This window comes from Plectropomus leopardus, chromosome 8 (assembly GCF_026936395.1).
Source record: "Plectropomus leopardus strain MGB_pleo_1.0 chromosome 8, ASM2693639v1, whole genome shotgun sequence".
NCBI classification, from domain to species: domain Eukaryota; kingdom Metazoa; phylum Chordata; class Actinopteri; order Perciformes; family Serranidae; genus Plectropomus; species Plectropomus leopardus.
The window spans coordinates 8758296-8786132 of NC_142183.1; the positions used below are offsets into that span (position 1 = coordinate 8758296).

At 38.4% G+C, this 27837-nt stretch overlaps 1 protein-coding gene and 1 long non-coding RNA gene across 2 annotated transcripts in view; one reads left to right on the plus strand and one right to left on the minus strand.

Moving 5' to 3' along the window:
- gpm6aa (glycoprotein M6Aa) lies at positions 1-27500 on the plus strand. Its single transcript, XM_042493162.2, has 7 exons — positions 1-332; positions 18624-18816; positions 19016-19172; positions 20862-21015; positions 21809-21885; positions 23733-23798; positions 25464-27500. The coding sequence occupies exons 1-7, from the start codon at positions 296-298 to the stop codon at positions 25614-25616; spliced, it is 837 nt and encodes a 278-aa protein (XP_042349096.1). The 5' UTR covers positions 1-295; the 3' UTR covers positions 25617-27500.
- Positions 1-27837, minus strand: part of LOC148188846 (uncharacterized) — a 95886-nt gene that overhangs the window by 17742 nt on the left and 50307 nt on the right. The gene's annotated exons all lie outside the window — the stretch shown is intronic.

Here is a 27837-nt window from a genome sequence, read left to right on the forward strand (position 1 = left end):
AACTGGGGACCAAGGAGGTTTTCAGCACTTGCCACGGCAGCTCGCGATGGACAGCACCACAAAGACTCAGTGATCCCTCGCATCCCCCGGACGCTTGACAGAAACCACAGCTGACAGGCAATCTCGGCGGTCAGTAGGGACAGCGAGAGAAAGTGGAAAAAGTGAGACAGAGAGAGAGAAAGAAAGCTCAGCTGCTGTGTGGACTACCCCTTAAAATTAAATAAGGTTTTAAAGCTGCCTAAACAGGCATTTTCTTTTACACGTCTCTTGTTGCTCTAAAAACAGAATCAGCGCAATGGAAGAAGACATGGATGAGGGGCAGACCCAGAAAGGTAAGAAAGTGTTTCTTTGCACATGTTGTGGGGAGATTTTCTTCAGTAAATCTGACATGGTTGTTTTGTCAGTGTGCCAGTGTTGCCTCTGCAGAGACAATTGCACAAATGTTAGCCTTTCCCTTCATGAATAGGAGAGCAGCTGTTTGTGGTAATTCCTTTGTCCATTGAGTGTCAGCACTCCACTGAAGAGTGCACGTCTCTGTGTGTTGTTTGGGTAGTCAGAGGGGTGTGAACCGCTTCGGAGAGGGATGGACCCCCTTTGTTTGCTTGATAAGGCTTTCATGCTTGTCGTGATGGCTGAGAAGGGAAACACGGAGAGTGAAGAAACAAACCCCGAGCTCCTACACTCATTAATCCGTCAGCTTTCAGGTTGTGTCCTTTGTGTCCAAACACCCAGACGTTGTATCTTGCAGCAGTGTTTTGCGACATTCAGTGTGGGTTTGATGCAGGAGCAGGGTTTTTTGGGGGGTTTTTTTACGTTCATTTAAGAGGGGTTGTGTTTGCTTTGTGCAAAGTGGAATAGCTATTTATACTTCACACACACACCCACCCTCACCACCACCACCTTTTCTCTGCATGAATGATTCAGTGTATGGTTGGGAGCCACAAAAGCAAAAGATTGAGGGTATATTTTTGTTTGCAAGTGGGCTGCAACAATTGAAGATGTTCCTTCTAAAGCTACTCCCCAAAATGATACATGAGCAGACAGGATGCTTGAACACACCTTTGTCCCTGCCTCCCCTGTCTCAGATTTACTTCATGTGACAGGCATGGCTTCATATGTTTGTGTTCCTCCTCCCCTCCCGCCTCTCCTCCCTGCAACCTCCTCACAGGCGCACACACGAGCTAAAACAGTTGCCATGGCAGTGGCCAAGTGTAGTCATTATCTATTCTCTCTTCACCCACTCCTGCTGATGACATTTCAGTAACACAGGAATAGTTCACTGTGTCTGAGAGTGTGGGAGGAAAAGAGACAGAAAGAGGTACAGAGTCAGAGGGATAGAAATTGAGTAGAAGAAGACACAGTGAGGAGAAAAAAAGACTGAGAAAGTGCAAGAAAGAGAGAAAAAGTGAGAGGTTTTGGAGAATATAACAAACATCTCCAACAGAGAGGGAATAATTCTGAACTACATGTGAGTTATGCACCTCCTGGAGAGACTCTGTTTTGTTCCCTGTTGATTAAAGATGTTGGCAAGACTGCTGCAAGATCATTAATGAGGTCGCTGTTTCCATGACAATTTGTGATGTTTGGCAATATGCACCGCCAACATTACAGATTCAGATCTAATACTTGTTGGTCGCCATTACTAGGTGTGTACTCAGGCATTCCTGTTCAGAAAGCAAAATCTGTAAGCCTTGGCCACAAACACAAATGCTCAACCAACTGAAAGATGCAGCCATGCAAGCTGTGCATGCATATCTGTATGCCATGTCCATTCATTTGGGCCACGTTTGTAAAGAGTTAGTGTGCACTTGTATACTGCGAGCTCTGGATGCCCACATTTGGATCTTAATATTGGAAATATTGTAAAACGTACAAATGGAAGGCTACAGATTTTGTTTTTTAGTGCAGTCAGGGTTGATCGGCAAAGCCAATTCAGAGATGCAAAAGAGAAATGTCAATTTTTTGATTTATTTTTTGCAGATGATGTAATTGTTTATCTGTCACTTGATGAACTCTGATGGTTAGAGGGAATGTCTTGGAGCTTCAAACTCAAGCAGCACGGACAAGAGGTTCAGCATAAATGTTAAGAATTATTCAGGAAAAAAATAAAATCCACATATCCTGTGCATGGAAATGCTGCAAACATATGCTGCCTAAAACTGCTGCAAACATTTCCAGTGTTTAAAAAAAGTTAGGTAAAAAATGTAACAACCAACCGGCTACCCCAGAAGCCAATATTCAATCTCATCCTGCTGCCTGACAATTGTATGCAGCCACTCACATGCTGTGGCCAACAGGTGCCATGTCTCCACGAATCACTGCTCACATGTCACAACAAACATATGAACAATTTTGATTTGTTTCTTGAGTGTCTTACTTAACTTTCCAACTTTTTCAACATAACTTAGATGTGACCACAATACACTGGAGGTGTGGACTCAAGTCACATGACTTGGACTCAAGTAAGACTCGAGGAACATATTTGCTGACTTAAGACACGTCTTGTCAAAATCAAGAACGGCTCAACTTGGACTTAAACACCAATGACTTATGATTTCATTTAGGCTTTTTGACTTGATATATATTTGATACTTTCCTCCAAAACCAAAGATTAAAATCATCAAATGATTCACTCCAAGCAAGTCAGAACTTAATTCCCCTGATCCACTTAGTAAGAACAAATCCAGCATCCTGCATCCAATCAAGTTGCAGGAGAGAACGAATAAGAAGTAACGCCACGTTACTGGGAACCAGTTGGCAAAAATGATAGATTATTTTGTCCATGAACAAAAACAGCAGAGTGGACAACAAGAAACCAAATCTGTATGCAAACCATGCAGGTCTAAAATTATAGACAAAGACAAAACTTCCAATTTCATTCAACATTTAAAGCTGCACAAAAAGCGGTAAATGGAGGTTATACTGACATAGTTAGTGAGCTGAAGCATTGGCATTGCATTTGTTCAAGAGTACATTATGACTTGTTTAGGACTCAAAACTCAAAGTGTATTACCAGGGACTCAAATTGGGATTTGTAAGTCTTGACTTGGGGCTTGAGCGCAAAGTCTAATGACTTGCTTGAGACCTGAGAAACAACAACTTGTCCCCACCTCTGCAACAGACTGCATGTCAACCAAAACAATTTTAAGCATTTGTGAAACAAGCTAGTGTAGAGAGAGAGTATAATGGGCTATAACAAACATCAGAGCGCTGTTATTTAACTCCACTTAAAGGTTTAGTGAGTAGGATTTAGTCGCACCTTGTGGCGATGTTGCAGATTGCGACCAACTGAAATTCAAAGCATGTTGGAGAACTGTGGCGGCGGATGTGAAAAAACGATTGGCCCTTTCTAGAGCCAGTGTTTTGTTTGTCCTTTCTGGGTTACTGTAGAAACAACATGGGGTATGTAAATATATAATGCTTACCCTAAGGTAACAAAAAGACAACAGTTATGACTTTTTACACTAATGGCAATATATTTATTTTTTTTTTTTTTAATTTCTGTAAATAAACCCTCCTTAATCCCACACAATTTGAAACCTGATTAAATTGGCTTGATTTTTGTCTATAACATTGGAAGACAGCAATGAGCAACAAAAGAAGGAGAGACCCAAAAATGAGCAAATAATGAGTAAGAAGTACAAGAAAATTACCTGAAAATGTGTACAAAAAAAACTAAAAAGACAGTTAAAAAAATACAAGTACCTGGAAAAATTGCTTAAAAATGAAATAACTCTGTATCATAATATGTAAAATATGTATTTATGATAATTATATATTTTACCTTAGCTTGTATCCCTAGACATTTTTCCCAAGCTTTTTAAAAATGAAGTTCTAAATCTACTTATTTCTTGCAATTTGTGGAACATTTCTTGCCACGTTTATCAGTGCCTTCTCTCTGTGTATTTGAAAGAAATCAAACAAATTTGCTCAGAGTTCAAAGGTTTAAATACTTATGAAAGGCATCTGAAACTATCACTAGAAAAGTGACGTCGCCTAGGTTTCACAGGGTTAAACAAGAGTAAAAACACCCCAAAAAATACTTTGGAACCAATTGTTTTGTAAAATCTATTTCTAAATTGATCTTAAAAGACTTTACTGGCTTTGAAAGGTTGTGTATGTTTTCTCTGTGGGCGAAAAACGAGTGCTATCAGGAGATTTAAAGACAGCTCCCCATATATTACCAGGCTGCAATACAATCATGACACAACATTTTCAGGAGATTGATTGGCCGATAAGGCATTGCAGCATGTGAGATAGATACGTTGGAACGAGGCAGCAGGGCTCACTGGTCACTTAACCATGTGGGACTTAAAAACTGTCAGCGCCTTTCCTGGTTACTGAAGACAACAGATGATTGAAATGATTGGTCTGATGAAGCGTGATGAACAATATAGCCACCCTGTCAGGTTTCGTTCCCCATCACTTTGATTTCATGCTTTTTATTCTGTGAATATCTGTAATCGCTGGTGAGAATCACTGCTCATTTTCAGCAGGGGTTAAAGACGCAAAAATCACACATCATAGTAAACAGGCTAATAAATAAGTAAAGAAGAAAAAATATATATATATATATAGTTGAGGATGGCAGGAAAAAGTCAGACTGCCTTCTTTGGCTGTGATGTTGGCCCAAAGCAAGCTAGAGTCCATCAATTACGAGGTTGGGCGGAAACACTGAACATTCAAGCGAACGTTGCTCACAGCACAACACAAGCACTACAGCAATATTTCTGTTCAGCCATGACAATTTTAAAAGCGTATGAATGTCAAACAATATTGCTAACCTATGAAAGGGACACTTGCTGCTGACATTTATCAGGGCTTTTATTGCCAACGGTGCTCTATATTTCCAATGTATAAGAAATTTATGCCACCGTAAAAAGACAAACTAACATCATTTTGCAGGTGAAAATTCACCTCACCCAAATAAACTGCAAATAGTTACTTCCACCACTGAAAATGTGTTGTTGTCAATGAGTGCACTCACAGCACGCTAATGCCCTTCTGTCTTCCTCTATTGAGGCTGCAAATCTCAGATTATGAGTCAGATGCACCAGGTGGGCACTGCTCACTTCAGCTGCTAGCCAAATGTAGCAGCGCACACTATGTACCACAGGGGCCCATCAGCAACAGGAAGCAAACCAACGCCCTACGGCTGAAAAATCAGCTTTCACTTATGTGAACAAACAGCTGAAATGACTGAAGTTTTGCAGAGAATTTCTGCAACGGAGCATAAGATGGGTAATTCTTTTAAGTATAAACCAAACAATAATCTGGAGATAGTTCACACTTGTGTTGTTAACTGTCGCTCAACGGAAAAACTGAGAAGAGCCCACCTGTTAGCATTTCCTGAGCCAAGAATCTACTCTGCAAGACGTCGCTTGTCCTTCTGTTTGATCAGTTTGATCGGGCTACTAACTTGGCAAGATGTTACATGAGAGGAATCTCATCGATATTCTTTTGATTTGTTAAATAAAACGGCACAACACACAACACACACAATGCACAACAAGGCAAAGTTTGCTGTGTATTTTAACAGCTTGCTGAGTTTCACTTTTACTTAGAAGCTCCGAAAATAAATGTCAGTTTGCACAGAGGCTGAATTCACACGCAGCAGGCATCTAGAACCAGATCCAAATTTAAACTGGTTCTAATATTGGGATTCCAAAGGATTCATTAATTCATCAGTTCTTCTTATCAGTTCCTAAACTACTACACATTGGCCCTTTTTCTGGACTGGCTGACACTGAGCAAGGTGATACACTTTGTTTTGTGTGGGCACTATGGAGATATTAGGAAGAGTTGAAAGCACAAGTCTGGATAAGGCTGTGTGTCATGGACCGCAACTTTTTTTCTCTGCTGCGACCAGCAACACCTGTTTGCTTCAGAACAGTCACACACTCAGTACGCACTGAGCCCTACCTTTACAAAAACAGTCATCATTCTCAACCCAGTCATATCTTTCTCAAGATGCAACACATTTCTTTTGTGTTTTTACACCTACATTGTTTATTGACCACAGTTTCATCTATCTTGTGAACAAGCATGCCTGTCTGTTGTCACACAGCGCGCTCTCGTCACATTCACAGGACATTAGCAAAGCAGAGAGAAGTCTCGGAAATTAGAGCAGGGTTGAAAGTTTTTGAAACTTTTTTGTCCACCTGCCCAAAATCGAACAGCCACTAAATAGATTACGATTGGGTTTTTTTGGCTGGTGTGTGAGGCAAATCTAGCAGCTATTTGCTAAATTGCTGACGTAGTAACTGTGCTCATAGACTTCTAGACTAAACTTCTTAAAAAACACTTTCAATATTTTCTGAGTACTGGCCCGATCAGGCAACTGGCTGTTTGTATTTACTGGCCTGATTGTGTGTTGGATCATTTCAGCAGCTTTCAGTGCAACAGTTACAGTGTAGTAAATGAAAAAACAAATAAACAGATTATTCTTTCATTACAGCAGCAAAAACTGAACTGTGAGAAATTAATGAACAAGTTACATAAACTGTGAATATGAATGATACTGTAGTGAAAGACCTGTCCCTTTTATTACAGAAAAATGTATCTAGTGGACTGAAAAAGCAATTGATTTTGTTATTCTATAAGGCTACCAAAAGTTAAATTTGAATCTTTTTACATTAACTATTTATGGTGATAAAATAAATACCTGGCATCAGTGTATTGATACAATACTAACACTTCCTGGGGGCCTGGGTTAGAAAGACAGTTTGTCAGTAAACAGGACCACATCTGATTTCTCATTAAACATAGTATGTATAACTGGTGTATAACAGTTTAATTTTTGTAATAAATTCACGGATATGCTACTACTTAGCAGTAAAGATATATGAGCTTTCCTGTCATTCAGTGGGGTTTGTCGTCTTCCTCACCGCTCTGACATAACAGCTTCAACTCAGAGCGCAGTATCAGCGCTCAGTGAGCTCTGGCCGTACTACAGCACATTACCCCTCCTCTCCTCCCCTCTTCTCCTCCCCCCTCCTCCTCCCCTGTCTCTCCCTCCCTCTCTCGCTCATTGTTCTGAATCCTAACCTGCCCGGCCCAGAAGAAGTCACGGGAGTTCCACCAATTGTTCTCACGAAATATGAGAACTTTTGAGGGTTTCTTGCATGAATTACTCACAAGTTTAGATCTTTAGATATATATATATATATATATATATATATATATATATATATATATATAACACACAGGGTAGCAGGTGTTCAAAACATACATTTGACACCACTACCAAAGAGCCTCAATGATAATATTTTAAAATCATACCATAATAGTGTAGCCATTCAGCATTATAGGGACTATTTTAATACTATGATTATAATATACATTATAGTTATTTATATTTCATAAGTCAATGAAAGGTTTTCTCATTGATGATGTTCATTTTATAGATACAAAGAAATTCATAACAGAGGTAACACTTGGATACCTGAGCAAATTGCCTCGATTTCTTTTAAAAAAAAATTAGAGGGAAACCTGGTGGCTTGATGGATAGAGCGGCGGCCCGTATACAGAGGTTGTATCCTCGCCACAGCGGCTGCAGGTTTGATTCCGGCCTCGACCCTTTGCTGCGTGTCGCCCCCCCTCTCTCTCCCCCTTTCACGCTTAAACTGTCCTGTCCATCAAAGGCAATAAAAGCCCAAAAAATAATCTTTAAAAAAAGGCCCAAAAAATAATCTTTAAAAAAAGGCCCAAAAAATAATCTTTAAAAAAAAGGCCCAAAAATTAGCAAAAAAATTAGTAAAAAGTTACCATAAAATTACCAGGGCATAACAAACAAACGAAAAAAAAAAAAAAAAAAAACAGAAAATGACTCAAGAAAGTGATGAAAGTGATCATGTCCCTGTCACCTTTTACTAATTTTGTGCATTTTGTGGGACATTTCTTGCCAAGTTGCTCATTGTGTTTTTTCTGTTTTTGATAAAAATCGAACCAATTTTTTCAGGTTTCAGAGTTTACTTGCTAGTATAAGGCGTCCAAATGCAGCTCAAGGAAACTGATATCAATCCAGGTGTTAAAGACTTTAAGTAAGCTAATAAATTTCAGTCAAGCTGAAACATTTGGGTTATTCAAAGCAGAGTGCATTTGGCACAATAGAAAAATTAAAGCAACTGTACAGATTGATGTCACATTCAATCACAGGCTATTATTATGTTCTATTGTCTGGGAGTTGTGACTTAAATCCCGGCACCCCTTGGTGCTTGCTGCCCCTTACGTTGGTGATGAAGACATTTAAGCTGATTTCACCCATCTGCACGCTTAAATATGTACAAATCGAAAGTAAAAGAACAACCCTCGTATCATCCCCTGAGTCTCTGACATTTGCTGCTCAGTTCCTGGAGTGAACTCGACACAGACAAAAGACCCGTCCCTGCTCAGCAGTCACGCAGTCATGTTCAGCCTCCTCCATCTCTGGGCGAAGAAGAAAGAGAGGAAATCAGAGGCCGGGCTTTTGGACCTGGCCTGTAACGTCCCTTTTTCACCCAGAGGGCGTTATCTGCGTTATGTGTCTCACTCACTATTGTCCCACTGAATTTGTTGACATACAGTAAGTGGGTCATGGCTCTGAAGTACCCGGTCTATTCTCAGATTTTGCGCTGCGGTTGACATGGCAACCATACTGGTTGATTAAACATGCGCAGAGGAGATGGGGGTGTGCGGGAACTGAAAAAAAACCTGCTCGCTTCAGGGGAAGGGGGGCTGCACATTAAATATAGGAAAGCAACGAGACATGTATTCACCCATTACTCTCAGACTGACACAGACACACCATCCCCCCTCTGAGATCCCCCTCTGTCTCTGTCTCTCTCTCTGTCTCTCTCTGTCTCTCTCTCCGTCTCTCTCTCTGTCTCTCTGTCTCTCTCTCTGTCTCTCTCTCTGTCTCTCTCTGTCTCTCTCTCTGTCTCTCTCTAGGACCAGGCTCACTGCCACCCCACCCCCATACAAAACTCCTCTGTTAAAAAGGAACTAATAACTGCTAGTTGAATGCTCAAAACTGGAGTCTGATTAGATGTCTTGCGGTGTAAGTGAAATCAACATGTATTAGATGTATAATTAGAAATTAGATTTTCATTTTCTTTCCTATCACCCCCTTCATTTATTTTTGTCCACTTCCTCCTCAGCATGGCATCTTGTTAGTCGTCTCTCTGGCTATAACTGCATAAAAACTAAAAGCCTATATTCTTCAGAAAGAAAATATCCATGCACCAAAGAGAAACAATCATTACGGGCCAATATCATCCATAAAACAGAAATGACTTTGAGACAACCCAGCACTACTTCGATGTGGAATCAGCACTTTTGTGATATTTTTGTCTGTGAATTTTTCTGTCAAAATTAGCTACAGAAAAAAAATGTGCGCAACAGAAGACAAACTTATCAACAATATAACATTTGTTTTTTACAACTAACACTTAAAAATGAAGAAAGCACTTATAAATGACAAGGTAGTACAAAATGTAAACCATACATTCATTTTTACCTCTTTACGTCAAGATTTCAAGTGAGTAATTTAGACTACTATAAAGGTTTCTCATGAATAAGGTAACTGGAGAATTTTCTGTCCTCTTTTCTTAAAGGAAACCAAACCCGAGGCAGATCTGGCCAGCCCTTAATGAAGTAGCAATTGCAAATAATTCTTAGCATTTATCTGAACCTGATTCAAGCATAATACAGTTTTCAATATATATATATATATATATATATATATATATATATATATATATATATATATATATATATATAAAAAAAAAACCACACACACACACACACGGGAAGGAGAATTGGAAAGTATCATTGCCTTTAACCAGGCCTGCACAAACACAGTGGGATGAAAAAGGCGACAGATTGCAGCTTCGTTTAATATCGGTGCATTCTTATCTAACCTGACTTTTAAAAAACATACTCTGACAGTTTATTCCTGTGCAAATACTGTTACTGTGCAATCCCAAAACGGCAGGTATTTACAACCCAAATTTTTTCGTCTAAATAGTGCCTGTTGGTTTCACTTTTTGTCTGTCTTGATCATCTCGATCGTTGTGTCACAAATTCATGGTTAAGGGGTCAATTAAGGCTACAAGAAATTACTGACGGTTAAAAAGTTTTGTGTCAATATAAGTTTAGACAGTTTTATACCGAAAACTGACACAGTACACATTTTAGCCGAAACTCATCTAAACATGCTGCTGCTAATAGGACAATGAAATTCTCTGCCTTGTTGTACATGTTTGAGAAAAGACAGAATGCCAGAGGCCCCATGATTAGATATTATCATGAAACTTTAGTCGGGATACAATAATATTGCAATTTATTTGTTTTGCAATATGCTAAATATTGCAATATCATACATTTATTTTCTTTTCAATTTATTACCTTTGTTCAACTGAAAATTGTGTCCCCAAAAAGAAAACTTTATCAACATCTAATTTATCAAATAAGATAAAGTTTTCAGTTTTTTCACCTCACTTTGGACATGTTTGTTACAACAAAATGTATCTAGTGGACTGAAAGAACAATTGATATAATTATTCCAGTGGGCTACCAAAAGTTACATTTGTATTTAGTATTCATAACTTACAGAATAACTTGGCATCCAATTGTATCGATACAATATTGACACAAAAATATAACAGTGCTGTGCTTAATTGAGCTTTTCCTCCATGTCTATCAAACATGAATAATGGCTAAAAAATCGCAACTATGCACAAGACCAGACCTGCTGTGAGCTGGTTAAAAAACAAACAAGCAACAACAAAAATAAATAAATAAAATACAAATCAAGGCATCAGGTAACTGATGAACTTAAATGAGGGGAAAAAAACTAAAAAATATTGTGATATTGTAATTATCAATTAGTGCCCTAATGAACAATCGATAAGTTAACTATTACTAACTAACTTCTACTAACTAACTAATTTCCTAATTGATAAAAGTTTGATTTATTTTTTTCAAGATAAAAAAGGCCAAATTCACTGATTACAGCTTCTTAAATGTCAGTATTTGGCGTCTTTCTTCCTCTGTGAAAGTAAACTAAATATCTTTGGGTTGCGCACAAAAAAAGACTTTCAAGGATGTCATCCTGGGCTTTAATAAACCCTGACTGTCACCATTTTGGGACACTTTGTAGATCAAATCGATTGAGAAAATAATTATTCTGCAATGAAAATAAGTGCTGCTTGCAGCCCTATTATCAATATATCAATATGGACAAACAATATCCGCCTCAATGTAAACCGCATCATTAGCCTTAACCGTCTCCCGGATGTCCGAGTCACGATTTCTTTGAAGGACGTCATTTGGCTCTGAGCGTTATTTAAGGATAACCTCATCCTTCCAGTGAGTGTTGACTGGGTCAGCGAGAGTGTCTGAGTGTTTGTGTGTGTGTCCCTTTTGCCTGTCGGATATGATACTGACAGATGGAGGAGAAGTAGGAGGTGGGAGGGGCCTTGGGAGGGGGTCATCCTTTCTCTTTGTATTAGGGAGATGCCTTCTGTTGATTGGACCTCAGTGTTTGGGGTCATGTAGGCTTCACTTTTTTTTTTTTTTTTTGGAAACAGAGGCTTTTTGTGTGGAGGATAAATATCTAAAACCCCACCATCTCCCGAAATCCTGTCTCTTTGTTCAAAATTCATTAGATTAATCCTCGTGTTGCCAGACTTCCAATTTTGGCAAGTGTTATTTATTTGATTAACGCTCAGAGAGAAGAATATCCTCAGTTGTTTCGTCCGTGTTAAACTAAATGCTATTAAATCTGACTGTTACTTCAAAGTAAGTGTCTATTTTTGAAAGCAGTACAATATCCAAATATATTAAAATCACTCCATATTGTCCCCTACATGACAAATACCAAGCAAAAAGCACACAAAAGATTCTTCTTTCTCCATTCAGCCTTTGAAACCTTAGCAAATTGGCCTGATTACTTTCAAAAACATGGAACGCAGACAAGGAGTGACCTAGAGGAAAAATAAATTACCCAAAAATGAGCACTAAAATACTAAAAAGTTACAAGAAAACTGCCTGAAATAAGCCAAACAAAAAAAGTAAAGGAAAAAATAGGAAATTACCTGAAAGAAATTGACGTGAAATAAAAATAATGCATATAAATATTAATAATTATGGATAATTATAATGATTGACTTGAAAAAGTGATTATATAGAATAAAAATAATTAATATAAACAATTACAATTATTTCTGATAATTGTAATAATTAAAATATAGTTTTCTTAGGTTTTTTTCTAAAATATTTAATAATTTTCTTCTTTTTTAAAGCTAATTTTAAGCCCTTTTTCCACCATTACTAATTGTTTGCAATTTGAGGTACATTTCATGCCAAGTTGCTGTTTGACTTTTTTCCCCAATGTTTTTGAAAGCAATCAAAGCACTTTATCTCAATGTTTCAAAGATTTTAAATGCTAAGGAAAGTCACCTGAACGCAGCACAAGGAAACGGATGTTAATTCAGATTTTAAAGGGTTAAATAAGCTTAGTCAAAGTCAATTAGGCCAAACCTGACTTGCTGTTGGTCTGTACTTCAAAAGACAAGTAGCACTACACCTGTGGGCACAATCAATTCAAATACTTGAGACTCTCATCAAGCAGGGGATCTTTTATTTTCATCGCAGGTAATGGGCTAAGCAGAAAGCATTAATAATGAATGTGAGAGGCTTGTGCTTTGCTGCACTGTGCTGCTTCTAAATTATGGATCAAGCAGCCAGTAGCTCCCCGAGTCGGTTCGCACCACCACATGCCATTTTTCACCAGCTCGATGTGCAGTCAGTTAAGATCAATGAAGAGTTACAGAGAGGAAATGAGGGGATGTGCTGGTATGAGGAGGTTTTTCTTAATGCAGCATATCAGCCAGTCAAACACTGTATCTTATAAACAGCCTTAAAGCAGCCAAAGCAGCCATAGTTTTAATGTTTTTCTCTTTAAAAAAACTGAAAAACATGCAAGAATGCAAAAATAAAGTCCTTTATACACAGATAACGTGACAGAGCCACTATGAAGTCCCTTCTTTTTGCATTTTTATACAAATGGCAGCGGCATCATTCAATTCCAGTGTGTGGTTTTAGACAGCATGCTGGCATCATGGAATCAGAAGTTAAACAAAACAGCATCGGCCTCTTGTGTGACATAACATAGGCATCAGCAGTGCTTTATAAACAATAACAATGGCATAAAATGGCAATTACAATCATTTAATTTTTTATTATGAAGGATCCGGCTCATCTCTGGCCAGAAGTGCCGATGTTTTTGCAGTGAACCCAAGGCTTCGGGTAAACAGCTAAATTTCAGCATTAACAGAAAGTTGCCGCGTAACCTTCAGATATGAAGATTGATTCAATGTGGGCTGCAGACCTCTGAAAAGTTTTTTTTCAATGTTACACCATTTTATGTTATTTTACAGCTATTTTATTTGCTTTGATGTATTCTCCATAAGAGTTACATGCTCAGTTGATAATTTGAATTTTTATATATCAATTTGATGTAATGCCCAAATTCTGTTTCTAAATAAAGAGTTGTTTAAAAATAAATAAAAAAATTAAAATTAAAAATAAAATGTTCCCCCCTGTCCATGATCGTACCTTTTATACAGAACAGTGAGGTGGCATAAATCAAGTGAAATTCTCACCTTGAACAGGCCGTGTAAAAGGAGCTACGGATAACACTGTAGCCTTGACTGGATTTTACACTGACCTCCACTCTAGTGTCCATATTTTTCTATTAAACCATGATGTAATATTTACTATTCTGTAATAAATTTAACCTACATTTAATATGATCATTTAATTTTGGCCTTTCCTAATCCACCTCTCTTCACTGAGTTTCCCTCTACAAAATGAAAAGCATACAATCAATAAAACATCACTCTTGTTGCATCTGCTCACTGACGCTCCCATCTTACCCTGCAACTACATCTTCAACTGTTTCCATGGAAACAACACTTCCTTTCAGTCAAGTCACTTATTTTGTTGTAGCTCGCAAACTATTAGAGCGCTGACCAGCCATGATGTCTGTTATTTCTGTCTTTAATAAGCAGCGATGACACCTGACTATTGATGTGATTGGTGCTGTTGTACATCGGGGAAAAGTTAAATATATTTGGAACGAAGAACAGCGAGACGTCAGCTCAGGCTGGTTTAATCTGTCTGCACAAATGTAAATAATGCAGAGGTAATAAACCTTGATTGAGGCCATGACATAAATAATTAATATTACTGCTCATCTTCCTTCATGTAGAGCACGGGCTCCAAACATCTACAGCGCCAAATTTAACCAGCATGTCTCAAAGGTGGGAGAAAGAAAAATAATATGAGTGTTCTCTAAAAATGTTTGAACACCCTGCGAGGATGTAGTAACTGTTTCCACTCAGGTGATTTCTGCACTCAATTAAAATATGAGCTGGACTTTTTATCTTACTTCTGCAAACAAAAAACCTATTTTGGGATTGAAAACAAATATTTATTGTGCAATATATTAGCAAATAGTGCTATTTTCACTTCATAAAAACCCAAACAGCTTCTGTTCACATGTACCATTCGGGCTAAAAAACAATGCTAGTCTACAGTGTTAAATCATATTAATAGTTAACTTGTCTGTTTTGCTCAGTATCTGTATGACTGGACAGTTTGATCTTTCACACCCATTTAAACAGACACACTGACCCAAAGCACGGAAGGTGAATGTGACTGCTCTCTCTCATCCTGCATCAATAAATTTCGTCTCTGCCTGCTTCCTGAGACGATAAGCTAACTCGAGATAATGAGTCTGAGGAGATGGATGGTGACACAATCACTTCTAGTCTTAGATACACTGACATGCTGAAAAACTGGCTACATACGTTTCAGGGAACATATTTTGTTTTGTTTATTTCCATACATAAGTGGCCGAATATAGAAAATCTGATGTCTTCCTGGCGTAATGATGATGACAATAGTGCATTTTTTTTATCTAAAATTTAGCTTTACCCAACTCCAGCTTTAACAGAACTAAATGCAATACAATATAGAGAGATTTTGCATTTTGAATAAAGTCAATAATAGACACTGCGAACCGACTGCTGACATGATGACTCTTGCAAAAAAATTTACATAAGTCAACCTTTGATTAAAAGCAACAAATTCACACTGTTAATGGGAGCTGTCCAAGTCAAGTGGGGACATCAAACTTAACGGCAAAATAAAAAGGCGATTAATTGCTTGACATTAATTATCTCAAAGGGGGATCAGGGTCTGAAATTAGAACCCGCCTACCACTAAATGTAGGAAACCTGTCGGCAATAGGAGGAGAAATCACGAGGCAATCCAACACTTTGGCAGGAAGGGACCACGCACAACACAAGGACATATTTAGAGGAGTTCGTATATGATGCAATATTGATACACACATTTGAAAGTCACTCCCAACTACTTTAAAAAAACAATGCTATTGGCCCTACTGCCTTAAAGATAACTATCAATACAAACACACACACACACACACACACACACACACACACACACACACACACACACCTACTCATTACTGTATCACCATTACTAGCTACCTCACATGTCAAGTCCGTCTAAAGGAAGAGCTCAGGGCGTAGCAAATGTTTGGATGAGAGAGAGAGAGAGAGGAAGTGATGGTTGATGAGCTCAGAGCAAATAAAAATCACGTGGTGGTGGTGTCTAATATTTCCTTTTGGCAAGCTGAAATATTCTCTGTATTTACTGAAATGTATTGATAGTATGTTTTTGCACACAGGCAGGCATTTCCATGTACATGTATGTATGTATGTATGTATGTATGTGCGGGTACATTAGGTGGAAGCTGCAGTGCAATGTCAACACTGGAATTTGTCGTGCATGTATTTTTTTTGTGTAAATACTGAGTATAGGACATTGAATGACAGAATTCTTTAAATTAAGTGATGTATAAATGATCTGAACGGACAGAAATGGCAGATAAAGTTTTGAGTGGCTGACAACAACAACAAAAAAACTTTCCTTTTTACTATTTGCCAGACAGTAAAAAAGTTTATTTCAGACCCTGAGGGGGATTGATGATTTCCTTTTCAACTTCACTATCTGCTGGGCTTTAACTGTATACTTTAGGTAGTTTCACCACTCATCCAAGAGGCAGCACCAGTTTTATTGGCAGATAGGGAGCCCCAGCCATTTAAACCTACCGCAGATTTACAGAGTCACATGAACTAAGGTGTGAATCGGTGTGAAAGCGCCTGGGAGTGGATGTCAGATGGCACTGCCAGAACCTGATAGTCTAAAAGGCACCAAAGGTGAGGTGTGTCAAGGATTTAATGTCCCTTTCCTCCTGGCTGGGGATGAAGGTGTGACGGAGGACAATCGAGGCGGGGATGATAGAGGAATGCTGTAAACAGCAAACAGGTGGCGTCACAGCAACCCTGACCTGTTCCTTTTGATGAAAACATACAGAAAACCCACCTACCCAGACATGTGCCTGCTCGTAAACCATCCATTTTAGGACAAATTGGGAGTATTTCAAACTAAGAAAATGTGTAAAAAAGGTATTAATACTCCTTAACCCTTTTAAACCTGGGCTGACATCAGTTTTTCTGTGGTGCTTTGAGATTTAAAAGATTTAAATCTTGAAACCCAAGCAAATTGGTTTGACATTTTTGAAAACACAATGAAAAAGGCAATAAACAACTTGAAAAGAAAAGTCCACCAAATTTCAAGAAATTAGAAAAAGGTGATGAAAAAAGACCTGAAAACAATTTTATAACAGGTAAAATATTTAATATTTAATTAATTTTTTTTTGTTTTGTTTTTATTTTTATTTGTTTTGGGGTTTTTTTTGGGGGGGGGGTCTTTTTCTTGTTAGTTTATGTTTTTTTACTTTTATTTTATTTTCTTATTTTCAGGTAATTTTCTGGGGGTAGGGGTTTCCTTTTTTCCCCCCACTTTTTCCACTCATTGCTTTCTACCCATTTTTTAAAAAAAAAGTAAAAACCAATTTTCTCAGGTTTTAAGGGGTTAAAGCTGTAGCTGACCGGGGATTCTTAGTGCGAAAAGCTGCAAAGGTTATTGGGAAACACCACGCATTTTCTCCCCAAATCTTTCTTGGACAAAAGAGGTTAAAAATAAAGCAGAATAGACTTTCTACAGTCTAACACTGGATTACATCAGCAAGGATGCAGATAATCTAGACAAGCCTGGGCGAGGGTCGGAGCTGCACCAAGCGTCTGAGCGATCGGCACAGCCCAGCAGGCGGACCAGCTACTTGGTATTCTGCTCAGGTTTGGATCAGAGTCAGGAGCAGAGAGTTGGGGAAAAGAAGGAGGAGGAGGAGGAGGAGGAGGAGGACGAGGGATATTTGCTCAGACTCCTGCTTTGTAACACAGGTGAAGACAGCAAGATAACCACAAAAGAGATGGTGCTAAAAACACGCTTGATGAACGATTCAGAAATCTTTCATCATCTCCACAGCTGACAATGAAAACCGACGGTGCTGTCATGGAGTCTCTTTTCTGAGCGAGGACGGCCGTGTGAATGCAGATGAATTAAAATCACAGGCCGTGATAGTGATGTAGCTGATCAAGAGGAATTTTCCGTTTCCATGAACACAGAATTGCATTTGTGCATTACACATGTGTGTATTGATTTGGACCTCAGACGGTTATGCATATTTAGGGAGCAGCTCTCCATTGTGATACAGCTTTAAATGAAGAGTTACAAATCGATTCAGAATGGGCTGGGCTTTGTGTGTGTGTGTGTGTGTGTGTGTGTGTGTGTGTGTGTGTGCGTGTGTGGTTAATATACTGCAATGCACTGCAAGACCCAATAAAGTCTGGTTTTGTTCCGTGCTTCCACAGGAAATAAACTCCACTTCTACTGTTGTTACTCTGAGAAATGGCGGGCTCAGTAACCCAAAACACACACACACACACACACACAAATACACAAGCACAACAGGGAGAGACTCATAAATCTAAGCAATTCATACAGACACACTCGCATGCACAAGTATTTACAGACTCAGCTTCTCTGTGAGCAATCTGTGCGACAGGAGATTGAAGTTGGAGCCGAGCGGCGATTAGTCACCTTAAGGGCCCCGGGGGACGGAAAGGCGGGCAAAGAAGAATGGGGTTAAAGGTCAGGATCACTATGTAAAGCTCAGGCTGAGTTTTTAGTGCTGAATAAAATGTCAGCATCCTCTGCAGGGCTCAATAACTGACAGAAGGAATATGCTGCACAATCCAAAAATACGGGGATAATGTGAAGCCAGATCGCTGCATAGATAAAGTGGAAGTGGCCCATAAATATCTTACTCCGTTTGTGTGGCTTTGGATGCTGGAGTCCAGCTGTGTCAAGTTATTGTGTTTTGTTCATGCATGCATGCAAGGCTGCCCCCCAACTGTGGTTTGAATGTTTGAGATTCTCAAAAAGTAAACGGCAGAACAGTGTATTCGCCCGCCGGCAAAGTTTTGTTGAATTATTCAAAATCCAGTGAAATAGTAAGAATCCTGTCTTAGTTTGTGTCACGGCACAGACATCTCCATCAATCCTTGAATTTCTTTGAGAAATTTAACAGCCATTTTTTGTCTTTTTTGACTAATGTTTTTTTTTTTTTTTTCCTGTGGCTTTAGGATGCCTTGAATGCTGCATCAAATGCCTGGGTGGGATCCCGTACCCGTCTCTTATAGCCACCATCTTGCTGTACGCGGGCGTGGCTCTGTTCTGCGGCTGCGGACATGAGGCCCTGTCTGGCACCGTCACCATCCTCCAGAACTACTTTGAGGTGGTGCGGAGCCCTGTGGATGCACTGGACGTCTTCACCATGTGAGTAGAAAAGGCTCTCTCTGGATTTAAGGCTTATGTAGATGTTTAAGGAAACACAAATGACACTAAAAGAATTTGCATACCATCAAGGAGACACAACAACAAATCTCCAAATTAATGCGATTTTTGCTTAAGAACAAGATGCCATCTGTAGTATTCCTGTTACTAAAGCAAAAGTGGTTGTCTATTCATTTTCCAGGATTGACATTATCAAGTACGTGATCTACGGCATCGCTTCTGCTTTCTTCGTCTATGGCATCCTGCTGATGGTAGAGGGCTTCTTCACCAGTGGAGCCATTAAAGACCTGTATGGAGACTTCAAGATCACCACCTGCGGACGCTGCGTCAGCGCTTGGGTACGATTAACATTTCGGTGCCTATTAACAGTCAAATTTAGCTTAAATTTTAGTTTCAATATAGCCACAGTTTATTGTTAAGGGCTGGTCTTTGGCTGTTTAATATAAATATTCAACGATTCATTTTTTTTTTCCATACAAAGTTTTACATTCAGTATGACAGCGGCATTCAATGATGGATCGCAAATGCACAACAACATTTTTCTGTGTTTGTGTTTATTTATATTTTGACTGTTTGGGATTTATTTTAAAATTAAGGCAGATTTAAGCTTTATTGTGAAGTATAGTTTTGCCAGGGTTTGAAAGAAATCTACCTCTAAGTCCCAGGTGGGTTTGGGAAAGATTACTAGAAAATTTCATGGGATTGGGCAGGTGGGTCAAAAAGTGACAAAGTTTTGTTCTTATTAAATTATTCATAAGTGGTATTTTCAAATAACGTATTTTGACACATCCCTTCAAATAACGAAGCAAACATATTGTAATGTATCTGTTCACTATACGATTTCTAAATTTGCATGCAGTCGTGCAAATTGTCTCAATAAATAAATTCTTAATACCACAAGTGTCACAACTGAAGCGCGCTAAAATAACACTGAAAACATCTATCAAAAATAATGTTATTACAGCCTTCTGCCATCACAATAAAAAATTAGGAGCACTCTCACACGAAGCATATCAGAGAGCCTGCAGCAATCCTAACAAGATTATCTCTGGGATATAATTGTTTAGCAAATCTGAAGCTCCACAGGGAGGCAAAGGAAATGAGCTGTGCCGTGGTATTTGTGGTCAATGGGGTCATTAAGTTTGTATGTACTAATCCTGTGCCCATGGAAATCTCCAAAATAAGACTGGTTGGGTAGAAATTAGCAAAGAGGTGGCTTGGGAGCACCTTGTAACCTAAAGTGTCACACGTTCACACCAGACAATTTGTATCCCTAAAGACCCATGTGTCATTCCATAACTCCCGGGAACAAAACACAAACCCTCTCTACAGTATGGTAGTAGTACAGTATGAGGATACACACAATATGAAACATTTTTTTAAATTTCAATTTCAAAAATAATTTACAATACTGTGCTAAAGTCTTAGGCCACCTTTAACTTTGTTATTTTAGCAAGGTTGAGGTAATCACACATATTTATTTCTCAGTAGTCTTTACTACAATACAACCAGAATATACAGGAAATATGTATACAGTATTAAAAACGCAAATATTTTAGAATACAGCAACTTCAACAGGCTAAAGTTCCTAGTATTTAGTGTGACCTCCATGTCCATTTAGCATGTCTTGAACTTTCTTGGTCAGACAATATGAGATTTGCAATACTAATCTTCTGATGTATTTACACCAGGTTGCATTTAAGACATGTTCAAAGCTCATCGCTGGTTGTTTGAGCTGCATTTTGATATTGTTGTACGATTCCATATTTCAAACAAAATATTGACTCAGTCTGTGAAAGCTATTTCATTCTGACTTTTTTGGTGTTTGAATGAATTGTACATGTTCTCTGTATTCTTTGTTTGCATCTTAATAAAGAGGCTGAGAATCTTCATTACAACTTTCCTAAAACAACACATCTATGGTGGCCGAAGGCTTTTGCACAGTACTGCAACTTAAAAATAGAGATGGTTCAATCTTCTATCAATCGACACGGTACCTAAAAATGAACTGTGTTACTCTGTTGCAGTTCATCATGCTGACATACATCTTCATGCTGGCTTGGCTTGGAGTGACTGCTTTCACCTCCCTCCCCGTCTTTATTTATTTCAACATCTGGAATATTTGCCAAAATGCTACCGTGCTGGAGGGCGCCACACTCTGCCTGGATCCACGCCAGTATGGTAAGGATTAATATTCTGTCCCTCCACTGCACACCTCTCTCATCAGTGTTACTCAGTCTGATTTGCTACCATTATGCAAGCTTCTTGAAAAGGTTGTTCTTCTCCAAACAGCCTATAAAGCTTATTCAACAAGTACAGGCCCTGGTTTGTTTATATAAAAATATTCTTCTTCAATTCTGGATGGATAAAGCAACTATAGAGGCTATGAATAACTGGCGATGGTGTAAAATTACACTTTGGCATATGACAGAACAAAATCTTCTAATTCACAGGAATCTACAATAACCTTCACAAATTAATTTACAGTTTTACATATATGGAAATGAATTAAATTGGCCACTGCTGAGATGAAATACATGACCCAATTTGTAGATGATGTTCTCTATTTTTCATTTACAAAACAGCCTAATGAACCCACTGCATTTCCTCAAATTACTGTCCTGAAAACTTTAATGATCAGTAATAATGTTATGTTAAGCTGGGATAAAGGTCCATCATATAAGTAGCTTATATGGCTGGCTCATTATTTTTAATTAGTGCCACATCTTTCAGACCATTAGCCATCGGCGTCCACTAATGCCGCCTCTGTGTCAACAACCATTTCAGCTGCCACCATCATATTAACGGCCTCTGCCTTGACTGTGTTTGACGCTGCATACATTAAGTCTGTATTATAATGGTTTAATTTTACATATAAGCGTTTGGGCAATTAATGCACTTTGTTGTGTGTTCTCTGTCAATGTTTTATAGCGGGATAGCTTTCGTACATGCTTTATTTTTTTATTTATTTCAGGTATTGTGCCGATTGCTGAGGCGAAAACTGTGTGTGCTGGATCAGAGAAATTCTACAAGATGTGTGAATCCAATGAGGTAAGGTGAAAGTGATATCCAAGTGTCAAACAATGTTACTAATTACTGCAGACGACATACATCAGGGTTAAGTAGCTATGTTACAGTTCACAGTAACCATTTTTAGAAATGTATGTTAGTGTGTTTACTCGTGTGTACACAGACACCTATTTAGGGTTTAAGATTAAGGTTCAGTTTCTGGAAAAGCACTAGCTAAAACATAAAATACAAAGAATTTTGTTTGATTACTATATTGAGCTTTAGGCTTTTTCTGTAACCCATTTTCATTATTAAGCTGATGAAATATTTGAATAGAATTTTAATTACTCAATGTACAAGACTAAAAATGGCAACCATATTTCCAGTTTTGGCAACCGAAAGCTGATGCCTGGTTGCCAGCTTTTAAAGGTTAGTGTTGAGCACGTAAAATTAATAATTTTGCCAGAAAAATTAAGGCTTGATGTGTTTTCAGTGTAAAAAAATATCATGTAGTCATTAAAAACATGATTATGAAAAGTTTGCCAGTTTGAATAACAGCAGCTGGACAGTTCACAGCTCACAACAAGCCACAATGACAGAAAAACAAACAAACAAACAAACAAACAAGGCACTACTGCCTAGATTCCCTTGAAAAAGTTACTTAACTCTGGTGGAGCTGCTCAGAGGCAGATAGTAACAAACATTAAATGAAATACAGAGCTGTGAATTATCTGTTTCCTTGTTAGCTTACAGTGTGATGGAACATGCTGCGGTTACTTATAGTAACGTATGCATTACTCCTGTAAATAAAGCGAACAGTCTGAGTAAAACCCTACACTGTTTATAAAGATGGACAGCATGTTTACTTCCCAAAAGTGAAACTAAACCAACCTGATGGCTCCCTTGCAGTATAGATTATAAACCCCACCCATTTCACCACCCCATGTTAGTGGATGGGAAATAAGTCAAACTAAAACAACAAAATAAACGTTAAATACGTTTTTCCATAAAGATGGTTTCTGTCATTTTTGATAATTTTTATAATCATTATTTGTATACGATAAATTTGGTTTTAATTAGTTTTTGATGCTATAAAAAGAGGTCTGATGTCATGATTGACAGCTGTGTGTGGCCAGTGGCCAAACTTGGATTTACAACGTCTGGGTCCGTCACGTGAGGCCAAAAAGTCTCAGGGCCTAAAATACAGTTTTCCCAAAGACTTACATTGTAGAGGTGGTCAAATTTCTCTCAGAATCACAGCTCCTGCAAAATGACTTTGGGATTTGATTGATTCAGCACCATAACATTCTTAAAGTCTAGAGGAGGGGTATTTTTACCCATTAATGTTAGCAGAGTGCTAAACAAGTAGTTAGCCACTCCATCACTGGAAGTCTCTTGTGTGCTTCTTTATGAGCCTACAATGCAGATGACCTGGGTAATTTCATACCGCGGAAAATGAGCTTTTCTGGCTTCATGTGCCACTTTGTAACCTTAAAATTAATAAACAGGCCTCTGCCTCCAACACTGTATTCAGTTATCTTTAAACATCTATGCCACACGTGGGATATTTTGGCTTTATTTTTGTATTGTGGGAGGAAGTGGAAATGCACCATCTATCTATAAGCAGTCACAGTGTAACACTTAAATCCACTGCAAAAACCATCAGCAACTGCTCACTGGGAATATGCATGCAAAATTCAAATGTCACCTTAAAACACAATATTCTTCATCTAACCAAAAAAATGAATGGATAATTAATAATAGAGATGTTTATAATCACAAGAATTACGTGAATGTTCACAAATGCATTTTCAAGCTGGATTGTAATTAGTAGACAGGTCCGATATAATAATATGTGTAATATGTGCTTTGATTTGTTTTTGCTACAGCTGGACATGACTTTCCACCTGTTCATCTGTGCCCTCGCGGGAGCAGGAGCTGCAGTTATTGCAATGGTGAGACACCAATTAAACTCACACCTCTCTCTCAGGGGGATGAAAAATCAAAACATAACTCTAGACATGACTAAAAATCTTTAAAACGAACTATGAAACAGATTATTTGGCACTTATATTTAAATGAAGATGCCACAGACGGTACTTTAATGTTAGCAGATAATTTCTGTAGTGTTAGAAGTTCACTTTTTTTTTTTTTTTTTTTTAATAAAGGTAATTGTAGGGGAATCCTGGGGAAACAGCTGTGCTTTGTTGTGGCTGGCCCTTGGCTCGCCTGTGTTGTGTGTTTGCCTGTGAGGGTATAGCTATAGATGGGAGAGAAGAAGGCATTTTGGCGCAGTGAAAAAGACAGGGTTTGTCTCCCTCCCTCTTTCGGAGGCGCCCGGCATGTCATGCCGTTGTCATGGAAACAGGGAGAAGAAAGGCTCTGAGATTGTTGCAAACATCACTCAGTAATTTGTGAGAAGCCATTTTCTGAGAAACACTGTTTGCTGTTGCTGGTGTTTGCTATTCAAGGATGATGCTGCAAATTGTGGCAGAGCTCTTTCCCCCTACACACTCATTTTATTTATTTCATCGCAGCAGGTACAACCGATTCATCCCAATATCGAGCTGCCCTCAAAACAGCTTCAAAGCCAAAAAACACAATCAGAGTTAAAAAAAAAAAAAAAAATTAAAATTTCAGTGTTTGAATCTCAGTCAGCTAATTTGACTTTCTGCATATCAGAAACAAAGAGCAGCTATGAAACTGTCACTCCTTGTGAAAAGAGAAGCTGTGTTACAACCTCAGTCATTACAGCACAATACATTCATTATAGCCTCAGCTGCCATGGTTACACAGGTCCAAGAAAACACTTAGCATTATGCTGCCACCTGCTGGATCAAAGTAAATGTCCTCCCTCATTTAAAAGGGCCAGTCCACCCAAATAAGCTTAACAAGTCTAGTCACTGTATTTTAGTGGGCTGGGCCAGTAAAACTACTACATAATAACACAAATACAGAGACCTCCAAATGTTTCCCTTTCTTTTAGTGTAAAGACACACTTTCTGAAAACGTTTGTCCATTTACTTAACAGTTGATGAAACGCCTTATTTGAATGCAATGTAGACATTATTGTTCATTGTTCTTTATTTACACTGTTTAAATATTAAACAGTATGCAAAAAATTGTCAGTCAGCAGCTTCAGAAGACTTACATCTTAAAACAAAATTGGTGGGAAGCCGTTGCTGCGGCACTGCCAAAACTTTTTATTTGTAAACGCTTTGTCAGGCAGGGGTTTACTTAACCTGCTACCTCAATAGCTTTTCCTCTTAAATTTGGTGCGGTGATGACAGCATTATAACACAGATGTGTGAAGGTCTGGAAAATGTTCATTGCAAACAGCCCAGTCTGGAGCCAGTGTATAAAAACACGGTGGACTCTGTGGAAAAGGACTTGCTCTGTATGTAGATATAAACGGTTTATTCTATGGTAATAAGACATTTCTTAAGATCAGGTGGTTTAAAAACTAATGAAAACATAGTTTCGGCTATTATGTACAATATCTGCCATTAGATGCCCCTTAAATCCTACACTCTGGACATCAAGAGGAGGCAGATCTTATATGATTTTCAAAAATTGGTCCTGCATTGGTATCATGTGTCATAATTTTCCCCATCTCACAGATCCACTACTTGATGGTGCTGTCTGCCAACTGGGCCTACGTGAAGGACGCCTGCCGGATGCAGAAGTACGAGGACATCAAGTCAAAGGAGGAGCAGGAGCTTCACGACATCCACTCCACTCGCTCCAAGGAGCGTCTCAACGCCTACACATAAAGACCAGCGTGAGGCCTGGCCCTGCCACTCCGGCCTCTCTCCCTCTCTCTCTCTTCTGTCTTTCTATCTGTCTCTCTCTACCATCCCCTCCCGAGGGGGGGCGGATGGCGCCTAGGGCCCTCGCCACTGCTGATGTCACTGGTGCGTCATATGACAACGTGGTCTGGGGAGGGGGGGACGTCACACAAACCTCCTCAGTCACAAACAGCATTTCAGATGAAAAAAAAGCCCCTTTACCTCTCTCATGGATGGTGTTATGATTATCATTATGGCAGTTATATTATTCTTGATACAAGTTGTTTAGTGCTGATAGTAGTTTTAGTGTAGTCGGTAGAATCAGAAGTAGCAGTAGTATTTCAGTTTGTTTTTTTTTTTACTTTGAATAATTTGCGTAAAGTTGTTTTATTTTTCTTATTTTTTTATTTGATGCTACGTGTCATTTTGCTCTCGTGCATAATTTATTTTTGCTGATTTCTGAGGGGGTCAACAGGGGCTTAAAAGGGTTTTCAAGCACATTTCTCATGTCGTGTGTCTGGAGATTTCATGTTCAAAAACTATGTACTGTAACGTGAACGGGTGGTTAGTTTTGAAAATATTTTAAATCTCACAATGCAACCATGACGCGTTTTAAGCCTTTGTCATACCAGTATTCCCAGGGATTAAAGCCGCTTTCACATGAAAGTAATTCAATCTGCTTTTCTATTTGAAGTTATACAATAGCAAGACGAGATATTAATAAATACCAAATCATTAGCGTTAAACAAATATTTGCTAGACGTGCCAAGCCTGTTAAACAGGAAACAATGTCTTCGATGGATATCAAAGACACGATTAGTCAATTAAAGATAAATCGTGGATTATTTTATGATAATCTTGCCAATTAAAATGTATTTTGGGACTGTGAATGATTCCATTGTCTTTGAATCACGAGCCACAAAAGCACATGCAAACATGCTTTCATAACCCCTTTTTTAATTTCTTAAAACTTTATAAATACTAAACTCCTGTTTTTGCAGAACTCTGCACTGTAAATACTGATATATCAAAGCATACCTATATGTTAAGCACTGACATTTAAGGACAATTCATGTGAGAATCAGAAGACGTCTATCCGTCTCGACCGAAAAGAAACCCTGACAGTTGTTGGTGTAATGGCACTCCTTGGTGAATTATCAGATGTGAGAAAAGTGTGTGTCACAGTAATTTTGTTCATGACGGTAACTGTATTGCTTACACATCCCGATGCCATACCACTGAAAAAAAGGTGGCCTGTCAGTTCATTGCCTGGCGAAATTTATTTTTGTCAGTGTTCCTAAAAAAGCTAGTTTCATGCACTTATTTGACCATTTCTGTGCTCTCTCTAGATGTAAGCGCATTGGTGTTCAACTCAAAGTTGGATAACTGTACTGTTAGTAAAGACTGTGAATTTAGATGTTTTTCGTGGCATGGACATGCATCAATATAGTCTTATTGACTCAAAAGTTACTTTATTTCACTTCTTTATTTTTACACTGTTGACTGTCTTGCTGGATCAACCCTTTGTTTATATGTGCAGTACTAAACCTCCCACGCTTACTGCGTTATGCTACTGATATTAGAGACTGTAGTCTTTGAGTTGTGTCTATTTAGTTTGTGATGAGCTCTCAACCATGTCTTAAAACTAATACTTGTACCAACATTGCTTACTCTGTAATGATCTGAAAAAATGCTCAGCTTTCTCCTCGTATTAGTCTTTTGTACTTTCACTACGAATGCTTAGTAGCAGGCTTTAAATTGAATATGTTTTGTACATCCATGTGCCAACAGCTTGAAGTGGCTTATTTGACCTGTATGATCAAATTTGCTTGCATTAATAAAATTCACTTGTGTACTTGTTAATAAATACTTTTTTTTGTCTCGTGTCCGTTTTGTTCTGATGTTTAGGCAAAAAAATATTTAGTAGTCATAGTGGCAGTATTATGGGTTTGTAGTAGCTAACATATGAGCAAATATATCACTGTTGATTAATGTATAATATGTCATTTTCTGTTGTTAGGGGATCTCTTAATCAAAACAGCAAAAACAAAAAAAGGAAGATACTGTCATTGTAGTCGATTTCTAACAGTTAGGAGTCATTCTTAAGGTTTTTACTGTGAGCTGAAATATCCGTTAAGGTCACTTCTTTTCCAAAACAAACAGACCCGATGATTTAAAGCAATAATAACACAATCGGCAAGGCAAG